The following is a 15,193-nucleotide window of genomic DNA, read 5'->3' on the forward strand; positions in this document are numbered from 1 at the left end:
GGATTCCCTAAGCCGAGATTGTGCTTTCGCGCATGCGTGCGTTAGAACACACTCATCTCCGTGAGGCTAAGTGCTGCCTCAGGGAAATCGGCTCCAAATTTAAAAATGGTAAAGGTACAAAAGCAAAATTTCCCTAACATGTCCCCTCCTGTGACACTGTCACATTCCTTGTGACATGTTCATCACTTTAAATCAAACATTTATTAAATTTTTAAAAACCTTCATGAAACCTCATCCTGTGTTTGGATGAGGTTTTGTGCTTTTTCTGAAGCCCGCCAGGGCTCCCGGCCTGCCCATCAACCTTAAGGTTGGACGGGCAGGTCCATTAATTACTTTGTCATGGCCTCAATTGGCCGTTGACAGGTCGGTGGGTGCACAGCTGATTCGGCTGCACCCCCACCGACTGAAACTTGAAATGATGTGTGGTGACGTCGGGAGTTCCACCCAATGTCATCCTGCGTCATTTTACGCATCAGCGAGTGGGCCCCACTCCCTGCTCACTGACCTAAAGATCCTGCCCTGTATGTTTTCAAGAAGGAGTTAGATATAGCTCTTGTGGCAAAGGGGATTAAAGGATATGGGAAGAAAGCAGGAGCAGGCTATTGAGTTGGATGATCAGCCATGATCATGATGAATGGCAGAGCAGGCTTGAAAGGCCGAATGGCCTACTCCTGCTCCTAGTTTCTATGTTTAATCAAGGAGAGAGTTTTAGAGCAAAGGGAAGAATCTTCCTTGTTAGACTTCATATCCATGTTCCAGGAGTGGCTCACAAGAGCCTGTGCTGTGGCTCAGGAGCAACTTAAAACTTCCCAGACGGCTATGAAAAGACAGACAGATAAACATGCCAAGTCCAGAACATTTCAACCAGGAGACCATGTGTCAGTGCTACTACCAGTACAGGGTGAACCGCTGAAAGCCAGGTTCAGTGGCCTGTACAGAGTGGTAGTGAGAATTAGCAAGGTGAATTATTTAATTGACATTCCAGACCGTAGGACAAAGCAAAGGCTGTGTCAGGCCAATATGTTGAAGCAATATCACAGCCGGGAAGATGACAAACAAGCACAGGGCTGTCAGGGCAGAGGAGGGCAAAAGAGACAGTGAGGACAAAGAGGGAGGCCTGGACGATTCCCAAATTGAACACCCTATCATGCAGTTAGCTAGCAGCCAAATGTTAGGGAGATTAGACGCTCCGCTGTCCTATTTAAATGCAGAAGAGAGGAGACCTGACAAGGCTGCTCATTGTTTAAACAGATTTGTAGGGACAAACCAGCATGCATGATGCTAGCCCTACACCATGTGGATATAGGAGAGGCCCCTCCCATAAAGCAAAATCCCTATCGCCTAGGTCCCAAGAAGCTGACCCAGGTTCAGGAATAAATTCAGTATGTGGAGCACAACCTAACCAAGCCCAGTCAAAGCAGCTGGCGTTCCCCAGTTGTGCTTGTGCCAAAGCCTGATGGCTCAACCAAGTTCTGCATTGACCACAGAATGGTAATGCAGTGATCAGAACTGACTCCTATCCAATTTCCCACCAGGAAGACTGTATCAATAGAGTAGTTAATGCCACTTATGTAACAGAAATAGACTTGCTGAAAGGATACTGCATGGTGCCTTAACCATCCGAGCTAAGGAGATCTTGGCTTTCATCACCCCAGGAGGCTTATTCCAGGGCCAAGTTATGCTATTTGGATTAAGAAATGCCCAGCCACCTTCGAAAGGCTGATGAACCAGTTTGTGGGCTGGCCTAGCCAATGGTGTAGTGTACCTCAATGACCTGCTAGTGTACAGTGACACTTGGAGGGACTACCTAGGCCAGTTAGAAGCCCTCTTCCAAGGTAACAGTTGGCAGATTTAGTGGTAAACCTTGCAAACAGTGAGTTTGCTAAAGCTCAGGTAACCCTACCAAGGTAGGGCATGTTGTTGGTCAAGGGCAGATGTTGCCCAGAGCAGCAAAGGTGCAGGCATTGATGGATTTCCCCATGCCCACTAAACAGAAAATGCGATTTTAGGGGATGTGGGGATTCTACTGCAAGTTCCTCCCAAACTGCAGCTCTATAGCTGCCAACGTTCTACTATTGCATTCTTGCAGCTTGTATCTGATTTTCAATGGTTAAGATTGATTTGAAGAATCCCTCGTTAGATCAAGCTACTGCCTGTGTAACCACAAGGTAGCAAATACTGCATCCCAAAATTTCTCATGTTAGGGCAGAATCAGTTTCTGCAGAATGATCTGTGGGCTCTGGTGAACTCTGGTGTAAATGAGAAATCTATTCTAAGTTGTGAGCTCACTGTTGGACCAGTGTGAGGGCCTGAAAAACTACTCAATGTGGACTGCATAAGTCCTACGGAGTGCAGAGCCCAACAATTGCATCATAAATGCATAAAATACCTTGGGCCAGTTTCTATTATGCTTAGTTTCCAACATGGATTATTGTCTGCCTCCAAGAGGCCCTTTCCATGATGGGCAAGATTGGTGTGCGTCAATTGAAAAAGAATACTGTGAAGTTAAACCATGGAGGAGATGGTTATCCACTCAACTTGTAACATGTAATGAAACCAGCTAGGTTAGTGACCAAGAGCATATATACAATGTAGCCAAACACAGCCAATTCTCATAGTTCCAGTAAATTTCGCAGGGTTGGGAGGAGGAAGCAGGCATGGGCCCATTTGCTTGGAATGTATTCAACAAATGTAATGGGTTGAAGAATCAATTACAGGATCCAGACCGGAAATTAAAAGCATACAGCCCTAGAGAAACCATAGATCTAAATAAGTGTACGCATGAAGGACTCAACCAAATCTTCCTCATGATTCTGATCCTTGAAAAGGCTGTTCCAAGTTGTCTGTAATGACAGGTTTGGATTGCAACTACCTACCTGAGGAAAGATTGTGGATAACTGCCTAGGAATTTAACAATATCTCTGCTAACTCAGGCAGTGTTTTAGCCTTGATAACCCTTGCTCAAAAGTGTAAAGGAACTGCGTGAAGTAAACTTGTGTTGAGGCTATCAATCCTTACAGCTGTATTTTCCACTTTAAAGTCTAACTTGTGGTGAAGCACTCTAATTAGGTATGTTTTGATCATCACTAATGGCTTTTACAGAATGCAGTAACAGAATCGTAATCAACTCTCATGTCCATTTGGAAGAGCATGCTTACTGTTACACTGCTGAAAGCAGAATGGTCATTCTTTGCTGCTCTTAAAACAGTACTTCTTTGGAACAGGACGGACAGGGAAAACATTAATGTCAACACACGATAGCCTCTAAGTTCATCAGTGGTCTCAATTATGATGCAAAATTTTTAAATTCCTTCAAAATTTTGTTTGATCACAACAGGAGTGTGGCTGGACTATATCTCAACACTTCCTGCAATCAGGTTAGGTGGTTAAAAGAAAGTTTCTCTCTTTTAGTAGGAAACATGAATATACTGTTTACTGGGTCTGGATGATATACAAGGGACTGAACCCAAATAGTTTCCAGAAAATAAGCTTTCTTTGTGCTAATATTTTTCACATTTTGTCAGTCCTTGGAACATCCTCTTGCCTGATACTACTTACAGAGTACCACTCTTCCATATTAGTTGATAAGTTGCCAACAGTTTATAAATGAAGATATGCAAAAGGTGATGTTTTAAACTAATTTATAAGCTCTGTGTATGTACTTTAGTAATGAGATTCCATTTGCCGAAATGAAAATTTTTCATGAAAACTGAAGAAGTGTCTGACATTGCTGCTATGGTTCGATAATATTTAATCTACAGCAGAGGGAAGGTTTGCAGCATGGAGCTCAAGTAAGTGTGCTGATTAGTTCTATAACATGAGTGCGCAAATTAAACAGCTCAAAAGCAATGTATTCTGCTTTAAGAATTTAACAAATGCAGGCCTGTTGCTAGAAGTCAGGAAATTGCAACATTAGGAGCAGAAAACGTGGGGTGAAGGTGAACTAGTTTCTATGGTGCACGTCTAGTGTTATTAGATGCGAGTGAGAAGCCATATGCGGCAGTGCTTAGCACTCGCTATTGAAAAGTTTTTATAGGTTTGCTTAGCATGTGTTTTTAGTCAGAATATACTGAAGTTAGTCAAATTCCTAGTAAGTGAAGGATACTTGAATACCTACTGAAAATATATCCTTTGAGTCAAGAAAATTAGTTGCATCACAATAATTTTAAATATTACAAATTCATGTATACTAAATCAGACATTTCTTCAGTCATTTTTGCATGAAAAATGTTTTATCTGATTTCAGCAAATGAAAACCCACTAAGATATGCATTCACAGCTTATAAATTAATTTTAAATATCCACACCTTCAGGATATTTTCTTCATTAATAAGCTATTGGTAGCTAATCAATTAATGAGAAGAGTGAAACACTTCAGCATAGTATCAGGCAAAGGTACATACCAAGGACTGCCGAAAAAGTAAACACTTCTGCGTAATAGAGGCTGATATTCTGAAAATTATTCAAATTCATGTTAATTCACTACATTTTTAAACACTTATGAGATCATTTCAAAACAAAGAAAATTAAAATGGTCGTTAGCACACTATTAATTACTTTTGTTCTAATATGTAAAACTGTAAGTTACGAAATTGCTTGTATAGTTATCAAGAGACTGAAACACAAGTTACTCCCAACTTCCCAGCAAAATTAAAGACAGTTCAGTTGATCAATGGAAAAAGAGAACAACCAATAGTTTATACTAAAAGAATAAAGATTTTTATTAAGCATTGTAAGTTGCATTCAATAGCCTTCCAGTATTACACCAAACCATAATCCATCAACGACCGAGCAAACCCAACAGTAGTTCATTCTTGCACAATCCATATGTAGGTAGAATTCCTTTCAACTTACAGAAAAGGTACTATGTAGCTGTTGCGGGCAGGGATTTGGTGGGGTGGGGGGGTTGTTACATTTTATTTCTGTTCACTAATGTGTGATGAAGAGCATCAGGAAAATTATACGAAATAATAATAAAGTAAGGATTCTGATTCAAAGTACATCAGGTTTGAAACACTAACAGAAACAGCAGAACGATACAAGTATATTTGCTTATACTAAACTCTTGATGGGAAACTTTTAAAAACGAGCAATTTGCTGAATTGTCCGCTACGTAGGGGGTAATTTTTTTGAAGATTGAAGCTTTTCAAGAATTTTGTAGAAAGATCACTTTGCTAATACAAATGCATAAAACAGCAACAGAGAACAATATGAATACAGTAGCGATGAGTACACCAGGGTTAACATTAATCATTCAGAGTGGCTAGATAACTTTTTGTAGGTTTTAGAATAAATGCAACAGAGGTCAATAACCACAAAATTTAAGGTTAGAGCAAGTTCAGTTAATGACTAAACATATTTTAACATCTTTTTATAGGACTATGACTAACTGTTTTAAAATTTTGCAAATGGGCACAGTACTTGTAGGATGGAAGAAAGAGGACGATAACATGCATAATATTAACTACACACTTCAAAAATTATGAACCATGCAGAAGTTTAGCCGAAGTAGTACTAATGTCTACATCTGATTCAAAAACCACTGATTTCATTGATTCACGGATGCATGGTAAGAGCTGTCATATTCACAAAACGTATCAATTATATGGTGATGTTTAACTATTTTTAAAGGTCATCTGCATCTTCAATGAAAGTTTTCAGTTGTTTCTTGACATGTAATTTGCTTCTTACACATATTTGCTTTTTCTTAAAGATTGCCAAAACTGAAGCTGCGATATTACTTTCTAGTAACTTAACATTGAATTATTTTATTTTTAAAAAACTTTTGCTGACATAACCACACCAAAACTAATGACATTGAAATAGTAGAATTTTTTGTGGTTCTGTGCCTTTTGCAGGCTTATGAAATTTAAATCTTAAAATAAGCAACTGACACAACACATAAAATCAATTAAGATGGCAAAGTTATGGTGCCAAGTACTGTACTGTATTTTAACCTATGTATTAAAGACTGCCAAATTAAAGCCATATTTGCTTTACCTTCTGAAAAAGAAAATGTAAATTGTCATAACCAGTTTGAATGTCTTGTAATACCATTTCAAATGTGGGAGTCAAATGCTCTTCATTTCATTTGGTAGCATTCAACTGCAACTGGCTAGAAAAGATTGCTTGTTAAACAGCTGACATCAAAGAGGGTTCCGAATTTCCAATGTCCTAGTTTCTCTATGAAGAAGAAAATATTGTATGCAACTGTAGGCCTTCCTTTTCAAATATTCCTATTCTGTAACCTTCCAAACATCCTTCACCCCCTCAACAAAAAACAAAAAATACACATTACTCTTCCTTTTTCAAGACAGCAGTACCAAGATTTTCATCTCTATTGCAACTGCCATCTGTAGTTAGTGCATTTAAGTGAGGAGTTGTATTGCACATTTTAGAGTCATTATTCAAGGCACTTTCAGTTTGGTTGGAAGCCCTGATGTCTCCTTTGTTTCCATTTAGCTCGGAAACGAGTTTACTTTCATCTGAAACTCCATTTTCAGCAGGAGAGCTATCTGAAGAGTCTTCTGCAAGGCCTGTTTGAGACTTCTCATGTTCCTCTGAACCACGGTCTCCAGAATCCCCAGACGCTTTCAATTCTTGAGCAATTTCTTCTGCCGAAGCAGCATAAGCTGGTTGACCCTGCCATATACAGAAAAGAACACTGAGCACACGCTTTTCAAAAAAAACTTGTTGCTTAGTGAGATATTCTAGCAGATCAATATATTTACTGACCTAAAATACAGCTCTATGACTAATATAATTTTCTATGGATGTAAGCCACTATTTGATTAACTCAATTACAAACATTTTCAAATGTTGTTTGTAGATGTGGAAATTGGTATTTTGATGACAAAGGCTGACCAAGGTCAAAACCTTTACACAGGTTTAAATGTCCAAAAGTGAGATTCACTCATTTGTCATGCTAATTTTGGAAATATCACACAGGAGAAGGTCATTCAGCCCCTTGAGCCTGTTCTGCCATTCAATTAGATTATGGCTGATCTGTACTCAACTCCATTTCCTTTCTTTGTTCTGTATCCCTTGATTCTAACACAAATCTATCTTAGTCATTAAAATTCCAAGTGATCTGGCATCCACAACTTTTTGATGAAGCAAGTTCCAGATTTACACTGCCCTTTGGATGTAAAATGTTTGCTAATTTCTCTAATAAATGGCCAGCTCTAATTCTACTATGTCTTCACTTACTGCAGTCCACCACCAAACAAAGTAATATCTACCTTATATAAAGCCCTTATCATTTTAAATAACTTATTTAGATCACTCAAGCTTTTAAATTCATGGGAATACACCAACATTTATACAACCTGTCCTCAAGTTTTAACCCTTTAAAACCTTGAACGATTATGGTGTACATTTACACTATAATCTGTCCAAGGCCACTGCATCTGGTTATTGTCCAACCAGAAAGCAATATTCCAGATGGGATTTCATCAAAGCTCTGCATGACTGAAGCATTATATTCTCACTTTTGTATTTCGACCCCTTTGAGATGAAGGCCAATGTAAGCAAGAACGAAGACAGCAGCTGGTCACTGAGTACAGCTAGTCACAGAGTGTGAGCTTGGAAATTTGGTGAGTGAAGGAAACAAAGTTTATGCAGTGAGGGATGGGGTGGTGTTCAAGTAAGTAGCTACCTCAAATTTGAGTTTAAAGAGCGCAGAGAGCGGCAGACGAGTTTAAAAGCACTAAGGAGCTCAATCCGTGGTATGGCCATATTCCGAGAAAAATTCAAAAGCAAGGGCTAGCATTTAAAAAATGAATCCATGATTTATAACAAATATACATTCCTTTGAGACACAAAAACCCAACAAGAGAGGTGATACAACCGTGGCTAACAAGGGAAGTTAAAGATTGTATTACACCAAAGGAAGAGGCTTGTAAAGTTGCCCAAAAAGGAGAAGCCTGAGGTTGGGAGCTTTTTAGTATTCAGCAAAGGAGGGCCAAGAAACTGAAAGAAAGGGAAGACAAAATATGAGAGTAAACTACTGAGAAACACAAAAATGGACTGTAATAGTTTCTGTAGGTATGTAAAAAGGAGAGTACGAGGAGGACCATGGGATAGGCAGACAGTAGCACCTAGAGGAGAAGTGTGAGAGGATGACCCTGGGATAGACAGTCAGCAGCACCTAGAGGGGAGTGAGAGAGAACAGTCCTGGGATAGGCAGTCCACAGCATCTAGCACCTAACATCATAGGAGAAACATAAGTTCACTGGTTGGTGAGAAGTTGCTGTTAGGGAGTGTCATTAAGTAACTGAGGATAAAAAAAACCTTTTAAATTGAAGTCATGGCAGGCCAGCTTGGTTGTGTGGAATGCGTGTCTTGTAGTATGTGGGAAGTTGTGGATGCTACCAGTGTCCTAAATAGCCACATGCGCAGGAAGAGTCACCAGTTGCAGAACCTTGAACTCCATGGCCTATCCGTGAGGCTGAGCACTATGTGAATAGCACGTTTAGAGAGGCGGTCACACCGCAGTTTAGGAGCCTGGGAGCAGAAAGGGAATGGGTGACCGCTAGGCAGTCCAAGAAAATTAGCTAGTAGTGCAGGAGTCCTGGGGTCCCGCTCAACAATCGGTTTTCTGTTTTGGGTACCAGTTGGTTCCTCAGACCAGTGCAGTCGAGCCAAGTTTGTGGCACCACAGGTGTACAGGAGGGAAGAAAGAGGGGAAGAGCAGTAGTAATAGGGGATTTGTTAGTTAGGGGAACAGATAGGTGTTTCTGTAGATGTAGTCGTGACTCCAGAATGGTATGTTGCCTCTTTGTTGCCAGGGTCAAGGATGTCACAGAGTGGCCGCAGGACATTCTTCTGGGGGAGGCTGATCAGCCAGGCATCATGGTCCACGCTGGCACCAGTCTTAGGTAGGAAAGGGCTGAGGTCCTGAAAACAGACTTTGGGGAGCTAGGAAGGAGATTGAAAAGCAGGACCTCTAAAGCATTAATCTCAGGGTTACTCCCAGTCGCACATGCAAGCGAGTATAGAAATAGGAGAAGTGAGCGAATAACCACGTGGGTGGAATGCTGGGGTAGGAGGGAGGCATCAGATTTCTGAGGCATTGGGATCGATTCTGGGGAAGGTGGGACCTGTTCAAGCCGGACAGTCTACACTTGAACAGGACTGGGGCAATTATCCTTGCAGGGAGATTTGGTAGTGCTTCTGGTAGTGGCCGGGGCGGGAGGGTTTAAACTAAATTGGCAGGGTATGGGGCCCGAGGGTAAATTCAGAGAGGGGAGCAGGAGATGGAGAATTAGTGAGTGACTCTGAAACACAGGAACAGCACAGGTTAATAAGTGTGCAGCACAGGAATTTGGCAGTGTTAAAAGCAAGGAGCTTAGTAAATAAAGTTGAGGAGCTGAGGGCACAGATAAGACACACAGCAGCATGATATCATTGCTATTTAATGGAAACTTGGCTTAAGGATGGGCATAAATGGCAACTCAACATCCCTGGATATAGAGTTTTCAGGCAGGATAGGGAGGGGGATAAGAAAGGTGGAGATGTAGCATTATTGGCTAAAGAATCAATTACAACTGTGAAGAGGGATGAAATACTAAATGAAGCATAAAATGAGGCCATGTGGGTTGACCTCAGAAATAAAAAAGGGGCAGCCACACTGGAGTATACTATAGACCCCCAAATAGTGGAAGGGAGTTAGAAGAGAAAATATGTAGCCATATTTCTGAGTGCAAAAACAATAAGGCAGTAATCGTTGGGGGCTTCAACTACCCTCATATCAATTGGGATACGAACAGTGTGAAGGGCAGAGGGCTCAAAATTCTTGAACTGCATTCAAGAGAACTTTTTTAGCCAGCACATAACAAGCCCAATGAGAGGGGGCACAATTTTAGATTTAGTCTTCGGAAATGAAGCTGGACAAGTGGATGAAGTAGCAGTGAGGATCCATTTTGGAGATAGTGACAATGATATGGTTAAATTTAGCATCAATCTGGAAAAGGACAAAGGTAGAACAGGATTAAAAGTTCTAAATTGAGGGAAGGCAAATTTTACAAAGCTGAGGGATTAGCTACTGAGAGTGGACTGGATGCAGCTATTGGAAGGAAAAACTGTGTCAAATCAATGGGAGGCATTCAGAGGCGAGATTCTATTGGCGCACTGTAGACATGGCCCCACAAAGAAAAAGGGTGGCACTGCCAAATATAGAGTTCCCTGGTTATCCAGAAGCATACAGGCCAAGATAAAGCAGAAAAAGAAAGCTTATGACAGTCATAAAAAACTTAATACTGTAGAAAGCCTAGAGGAGTATAGAAAGTACAGGGGTGAAGTAAAAATGGAAATTAGGAAAGCAAGGAGAGGATATGAAGAAATATTGGCAGGTAAAATCGGAGAAAATCCTAAGATGTTCTACCAGTACATTAAGAGCAAGAGAATCACTAAGGAAAAGGTAGGGCCTATCAGAGATGTACATGGTAACTTGTGGACTGATGCAGATGTGGCCGGGTTCTCAATGAGAACTTTGTCTCTGTCTTCAAAGGAGGAGTATGGTGCAGACATTCTAGTTAAAGAGGTGGTGTGTAAAATATTAGATATAATAAGAATAGTGAGAGAGGAAGTACTGGAGGGACTGGCATCCTTGAAGGTGGATAAATCACTAGGGCCAGACGGATTCTATCCCAGGCTGTTGAAGGAAGCCAGAGAGGAACTAGCGGATGCTCTGAGGCACATTTTCCAATCCTCACTAGATACAGGTGAGGTCCCAGAGGATTGGAGGTCTGCGAATGTTGTACCATTATTTAAAAAAGGTGCTAAGGATAGGCCAGAAAATTATAGGCCGGTCAGTCTGACTTCAGTTGTGGGCGAATTATTGGAAACAATTCTGAGAGACAGGGTAAACTGTCTTTTAGAAAGGCACGAACTGATCAGGGAAAGTCAGCATGGTTTTGTTAGGGGAAGATCGTTCTTACTAACTTAATAGAATTTTTTGAGGAAGTGACTAGGAGGATTGATAAAGGTGGTACAGTGGATGTTGTCTACATTGATTTCAGTAAGGCATTTGACAAGGTCCCACATGGTAGACTGGTCAGGAAAGTGAAATCTCATGGGATACAGGGGAAGGTGGCAGACTGGATCCAAAATTGGCTCAGTGACAGAAACAAAGGGTAATGGTCGAAGAATGTTTTTGCGAATGGAAAACTGTTTCCAGTGGTGTTCCACAGGGCTCAATGTTGGGGCCCTTGCTGTCTTTTTGAAGATATTAATGATTTAGAGCATAAGAAATAGGAGCAGAAGTAAGCATTTGGCCCAAGCCTGCCCCGCCATTCAATAAGATCATTGCTGATCTGCCCTAGGCCTCAACTCCTCTTTAGTGCCAGCTCCTCATAGCCCTCGACTCCCCGATATTTCAAAAATCTACCTCCTCTTTAAATACTTTCAGTGATCTAGCCTCTACAACACTCTAGGATACAGAATTCCAGACATTCACTACCCTCAGAGAAGAAATTCCTTCGCATCTCAGTTTTAAATGAGTGTCCCCTTATTCTGTAACTATGTCCCCTAGTTCCAGATTCCTCCACTAGTGGAAACATCTCAACCTCCATCCTGTCAAGCCCCCTCAGAATCTTATATGTTTCAATAAGATCACCCCTTATTTCCCTAAACTCTAATTAATAAAGGCTTAACCTGTTTAGCCATTCTTGATAAGTCAACCCTTTCATCCCTGGAATCAGGCTGGTGAATCTCTTTTGAAATGCCTCCAAAGCCAGTATATCCTTTCCTAAATATGGGGACCAAAACTGTACACAGTACTCCAGGTGTGGCCTCACCAACACCCTGTACAGACGTAACAAGACTTCCCTAATTTTAAAATCCAACCCACTGCCAATACAGGCCAAAATTCCATTTACCTTCTTAATAACTAGCTGCACCTGCATACTAACTTTTAGTGTTTCATGCAAAAGAACACCCAGATCCCTCTGTGCTGCACTTTATTTTTGGAGTCTCCCTCCATTTAAAATAATAGTCTGCCTTTTGATTCTTCCTACCAAAGTGCATGACCTCACACTTTCCTACATTAAACTCCATCTGCCAAATTTTTGGCCCACTCACTCAACCTATCTGTATCCACTTGCAGATTCCGTATGTCCTCATCACAACATGCCTTCCCACCTATTTTTGTATCGTCAGCAAATTTGGATACATTACATTCTACTCCCTCCTCCATGTCATTAATATAAATAGTAAATAACTGAGGCCGTAGGACTGATCCTCATGGAAATGAAAAGGACCCATTAATCCCGACTCTGTCTTTTGTGTGTTAGCCAATCCTCAATCCATGCTGATACATTACCCCCAATACCGTGAGCTCCTAACTTGTGCAATAACCTTTTATGTGGCACCTTATCGAACGCCTTCTAGAAATCCAAATACATCAACTGGTTCCCCTTTATCAACTCTGCTTGTTATATCCTCAAAGAATTCTAGCAAATTTGTCAAACATGATTTCCCTCTCACAAAACCATGTTGACTCTGTTTGATTGCGTTAAGCTTTTCTAAATGTCCCATTTTTTTCCTTAATAATGGACTCTAGCATTTTCCCAAAAACAGATGTTAGGCTAATTAGCCTTTAGTTTCCTGCTTTTTGTCTTCCTCCTTTCTTGAACAGGGGCATCACATTAGTGGTTTTCTTATCCACTGGGACCTTACCGGAATCAAGTGAGTTCTGGGATATTTCGACCAGTGCCTCAACTATCTCTGCAGCCACTTCCTTTAAAACCCTTGGATACAGGCCATCAGATTCTGGCGACTTGTCTGTCTTTCGTCCCATTAGTTTGTCAAATACTTTGTCCCTCGTGATAGAGACTGTTACAAGATCTTTCCTCCCATTAGCTCTTTGCTTATCTGATATCTTTAGATCTAAACGTGGGAGGCATGATTGGGAAATTTGCAGATGACATAAAAATTGGCCGGGTAGTTGATAGTGAAGAGGATAGCTGTTGACTCCAGAATGGTATCAATGGTTTGGCTGAGTGGGCACAGAAGTGGCAAATGGAATTCAATCTGGAAAACTGAGACGTAATGCATTTGAGGGGCAAACAAAGCAAGGGAATACTCAATAAACGGGACGTTATTGAGAGGGTTGAGGAAGTGTGAGACCTTAGAGTGCATGTCCACAGGTCCTTAAAGGTGGCAGAACAGGTGGACAAGGTGGTCAAGAAAGCATATAGAATGCTTTCCTTTATTGGGTGAGGTAATGAATACAAAAGCAGGGATGTAATGATGGAACTGTATAAAACGCTGGTTAGGCCACAGCTGGAATTTTGTGTACAGTTCTAGTCACCACATTACAAGGAGGACATAATTGCTTTGCAGAGGGTGTAGAAGAGATTTACAAGAATGTTGCCAGGGCTTGAAAGTTGCAGCTACAAAGAGAGGTTGGATAAGCCAATCCTCCTTTGTTAGCATATCTCATCTGGATCTGGAAAAATTTATAATTTTTGATTCCAATTTCCACCCCTCTATCACCTTCACGTGGTTCATCTCCAACATTTCCCTTCACTTCCTTGTCCTCTCTGTCTCCATTTCTCCAGACAGATTGTCCACTAATATTCATTACAAGCCCACCAACTCCCACAGCTACCTTAATTATAGCTCCTCACATTCTTCCTGTAAGGACTCCATCCCATTCATTCTGATGATGCTACCTTCCAAAACGGCACTTCTGACATGTCTTCCTTCTTCCTTAACCAACAGGGCCCTCAACCGTTTCTGACCCATCTCCCGCACCTCTGCCCTAACTCCTTTCCCTCCCTCCCTGAACCATGATAGAGTTCCCTTTGTCCTCACTTTTCACCCCACCAGCCTCCACATTCAAAGGGTCATCCTCCACCATTTCTAGTGTGATGCCACCTCCAAACACATCTTCCCCTCAACCCCCCTCCCCAGTCCCATCAGCATTCTGTAGGGACCGTTCCCACCAGGACATCCTGGTCCTCTCCTCCATCATCCCCAATACCTCATCCTCTTCCCATGGCACCTTTCCATGCAATCGCAGAAGGTGCAACACCTACCCCTTTACCTCCTCGCCATCCAAGGGCCCAAACACTCCTTTCTGGTGAAGCAGTGCTTCAGTTTGGTCTACTCCATACGCTGCTCCCAATGTGATTTCCTCTACATTGGAGAGACCAAACGCAGACTGAATAACCGCTTTGTGAAACACTTTTGGTCTGTTGGCAAATATGACCCAGACCTTCCGTTCGCTTGCCATTTCAACACACCATCCTGTCCTCATGCCCACATGTCCATCCTTGGCCTGCTACAATGTTCCAGTGAAGCCCAACGCAAACTGGAGAAAAAGCACCTCATTTTCTGATTAGGCACTTTACAGCATTTTGGAGTTCAACAATTTCACACCATGAACTCTCTCCTCTGTCTTCACCTGTTCTATAATCCTTTTTAAAATTTTATTTTTATTCATAATTTTATCTCTTTTCTATCCTTTTTCTCCAACCAGCGCCCCCTCCCCACACACCCCCTGCCAAAAGGGCCATCTGTCACTTGTTCTATGTTGTTCTTTCACAGCATTGACCCTTGTTCTGCTATTCACACATTGTGCTTTCTTACCTTTATGACACTATCAGCACCTTTTTTAGCCCTTACCACTACTATTAACACTCCCTTTGTCTTGTGTCCATGACATCTCTCCTTAGCCCCCACCTATCGCTGACCTTCTATCCTGCTTTACCGCCCCTTAAACAGTATAAATTCCATCACATTTCTACTTTTCTTCAGCTCCAAAGAGTCGTACAGACTCGAAACATTAACTCTGTTTCTCTCTCCACAGATGCTTTCAGACCTACTTAAGTTTTTCCAGCATTTTCTGTTTTTATTTTGGATAGGCTAGGATTGCTTTCCTTAGAACAAGAGGAGGCTAAGGGGTGACCTAATTGAGGTGTACAAAATTATGAGGGGCCTAGATAGGGTAGACAAGAAAGACTTGTTTCTCCTAGCTGAGGGATCAATTACCAGGGGGGCAGAGATTTAAGGTGATTGGTAGAAGGATCAGAGGGAACATGAGGAAAAACTTCTTCACATAGGGGGTGGTGGGCATCTGGAATTCACTGCCTAAGTTTATGGTTGAGGCTGAAACACTCAACTCATTTAAAAGGTACCTGGATCTGCAAGGCTATGGACCAGGTGCTGGAAGGATTAAAATGAGCAG

At 41.5% G+C, this 15,193-nt stretch overlaps 1 protein-coding gene across 2 annotated transcripts in view; it reads right to left on the reverse strand.

The window, feature by feature from the left end:
- Positions 1-4,696: 4,696 nt before the first annotated feature.
- LOC121280132 (constitutive coactivator of PPAR-gamma-like protein 1 homolog) overlaps positions 4,697-15,193 on the reverse strand; it is a 121,209-nt gene continuing 110,712 nt past the window's right edge. For both annotated transcript variants that reach the window (XM_041191809.1, XM_041191808.1), the window contains exon 17: positions 4,697-6,642. In XM_041191809.1, coding sequence (XP_041047743.1) covers positions 6,295-6,642 — 348 coding nt within the window. In that variant the 3' untranslated portion in view covers positions 4,697-6,294. The remainder of the gene's footprint in view (positions 6,643-15,193) is intronic.

Source organism: Carcharodon carcharias, chromosome 7 (assembly GCF_017639515.1).
Source record: "Carcharodon carcharias isolate sCarCar2 chromosome 7, sCarCar2.pri, whole genome shotgun sequence".
NCBI classification, from domain to species: Eukaryota; Metazoa; Chordata; class Chondrichthyes; order Lamniformes; family Lamnidae; genus Carcharodon; species Carcharodon carcharias.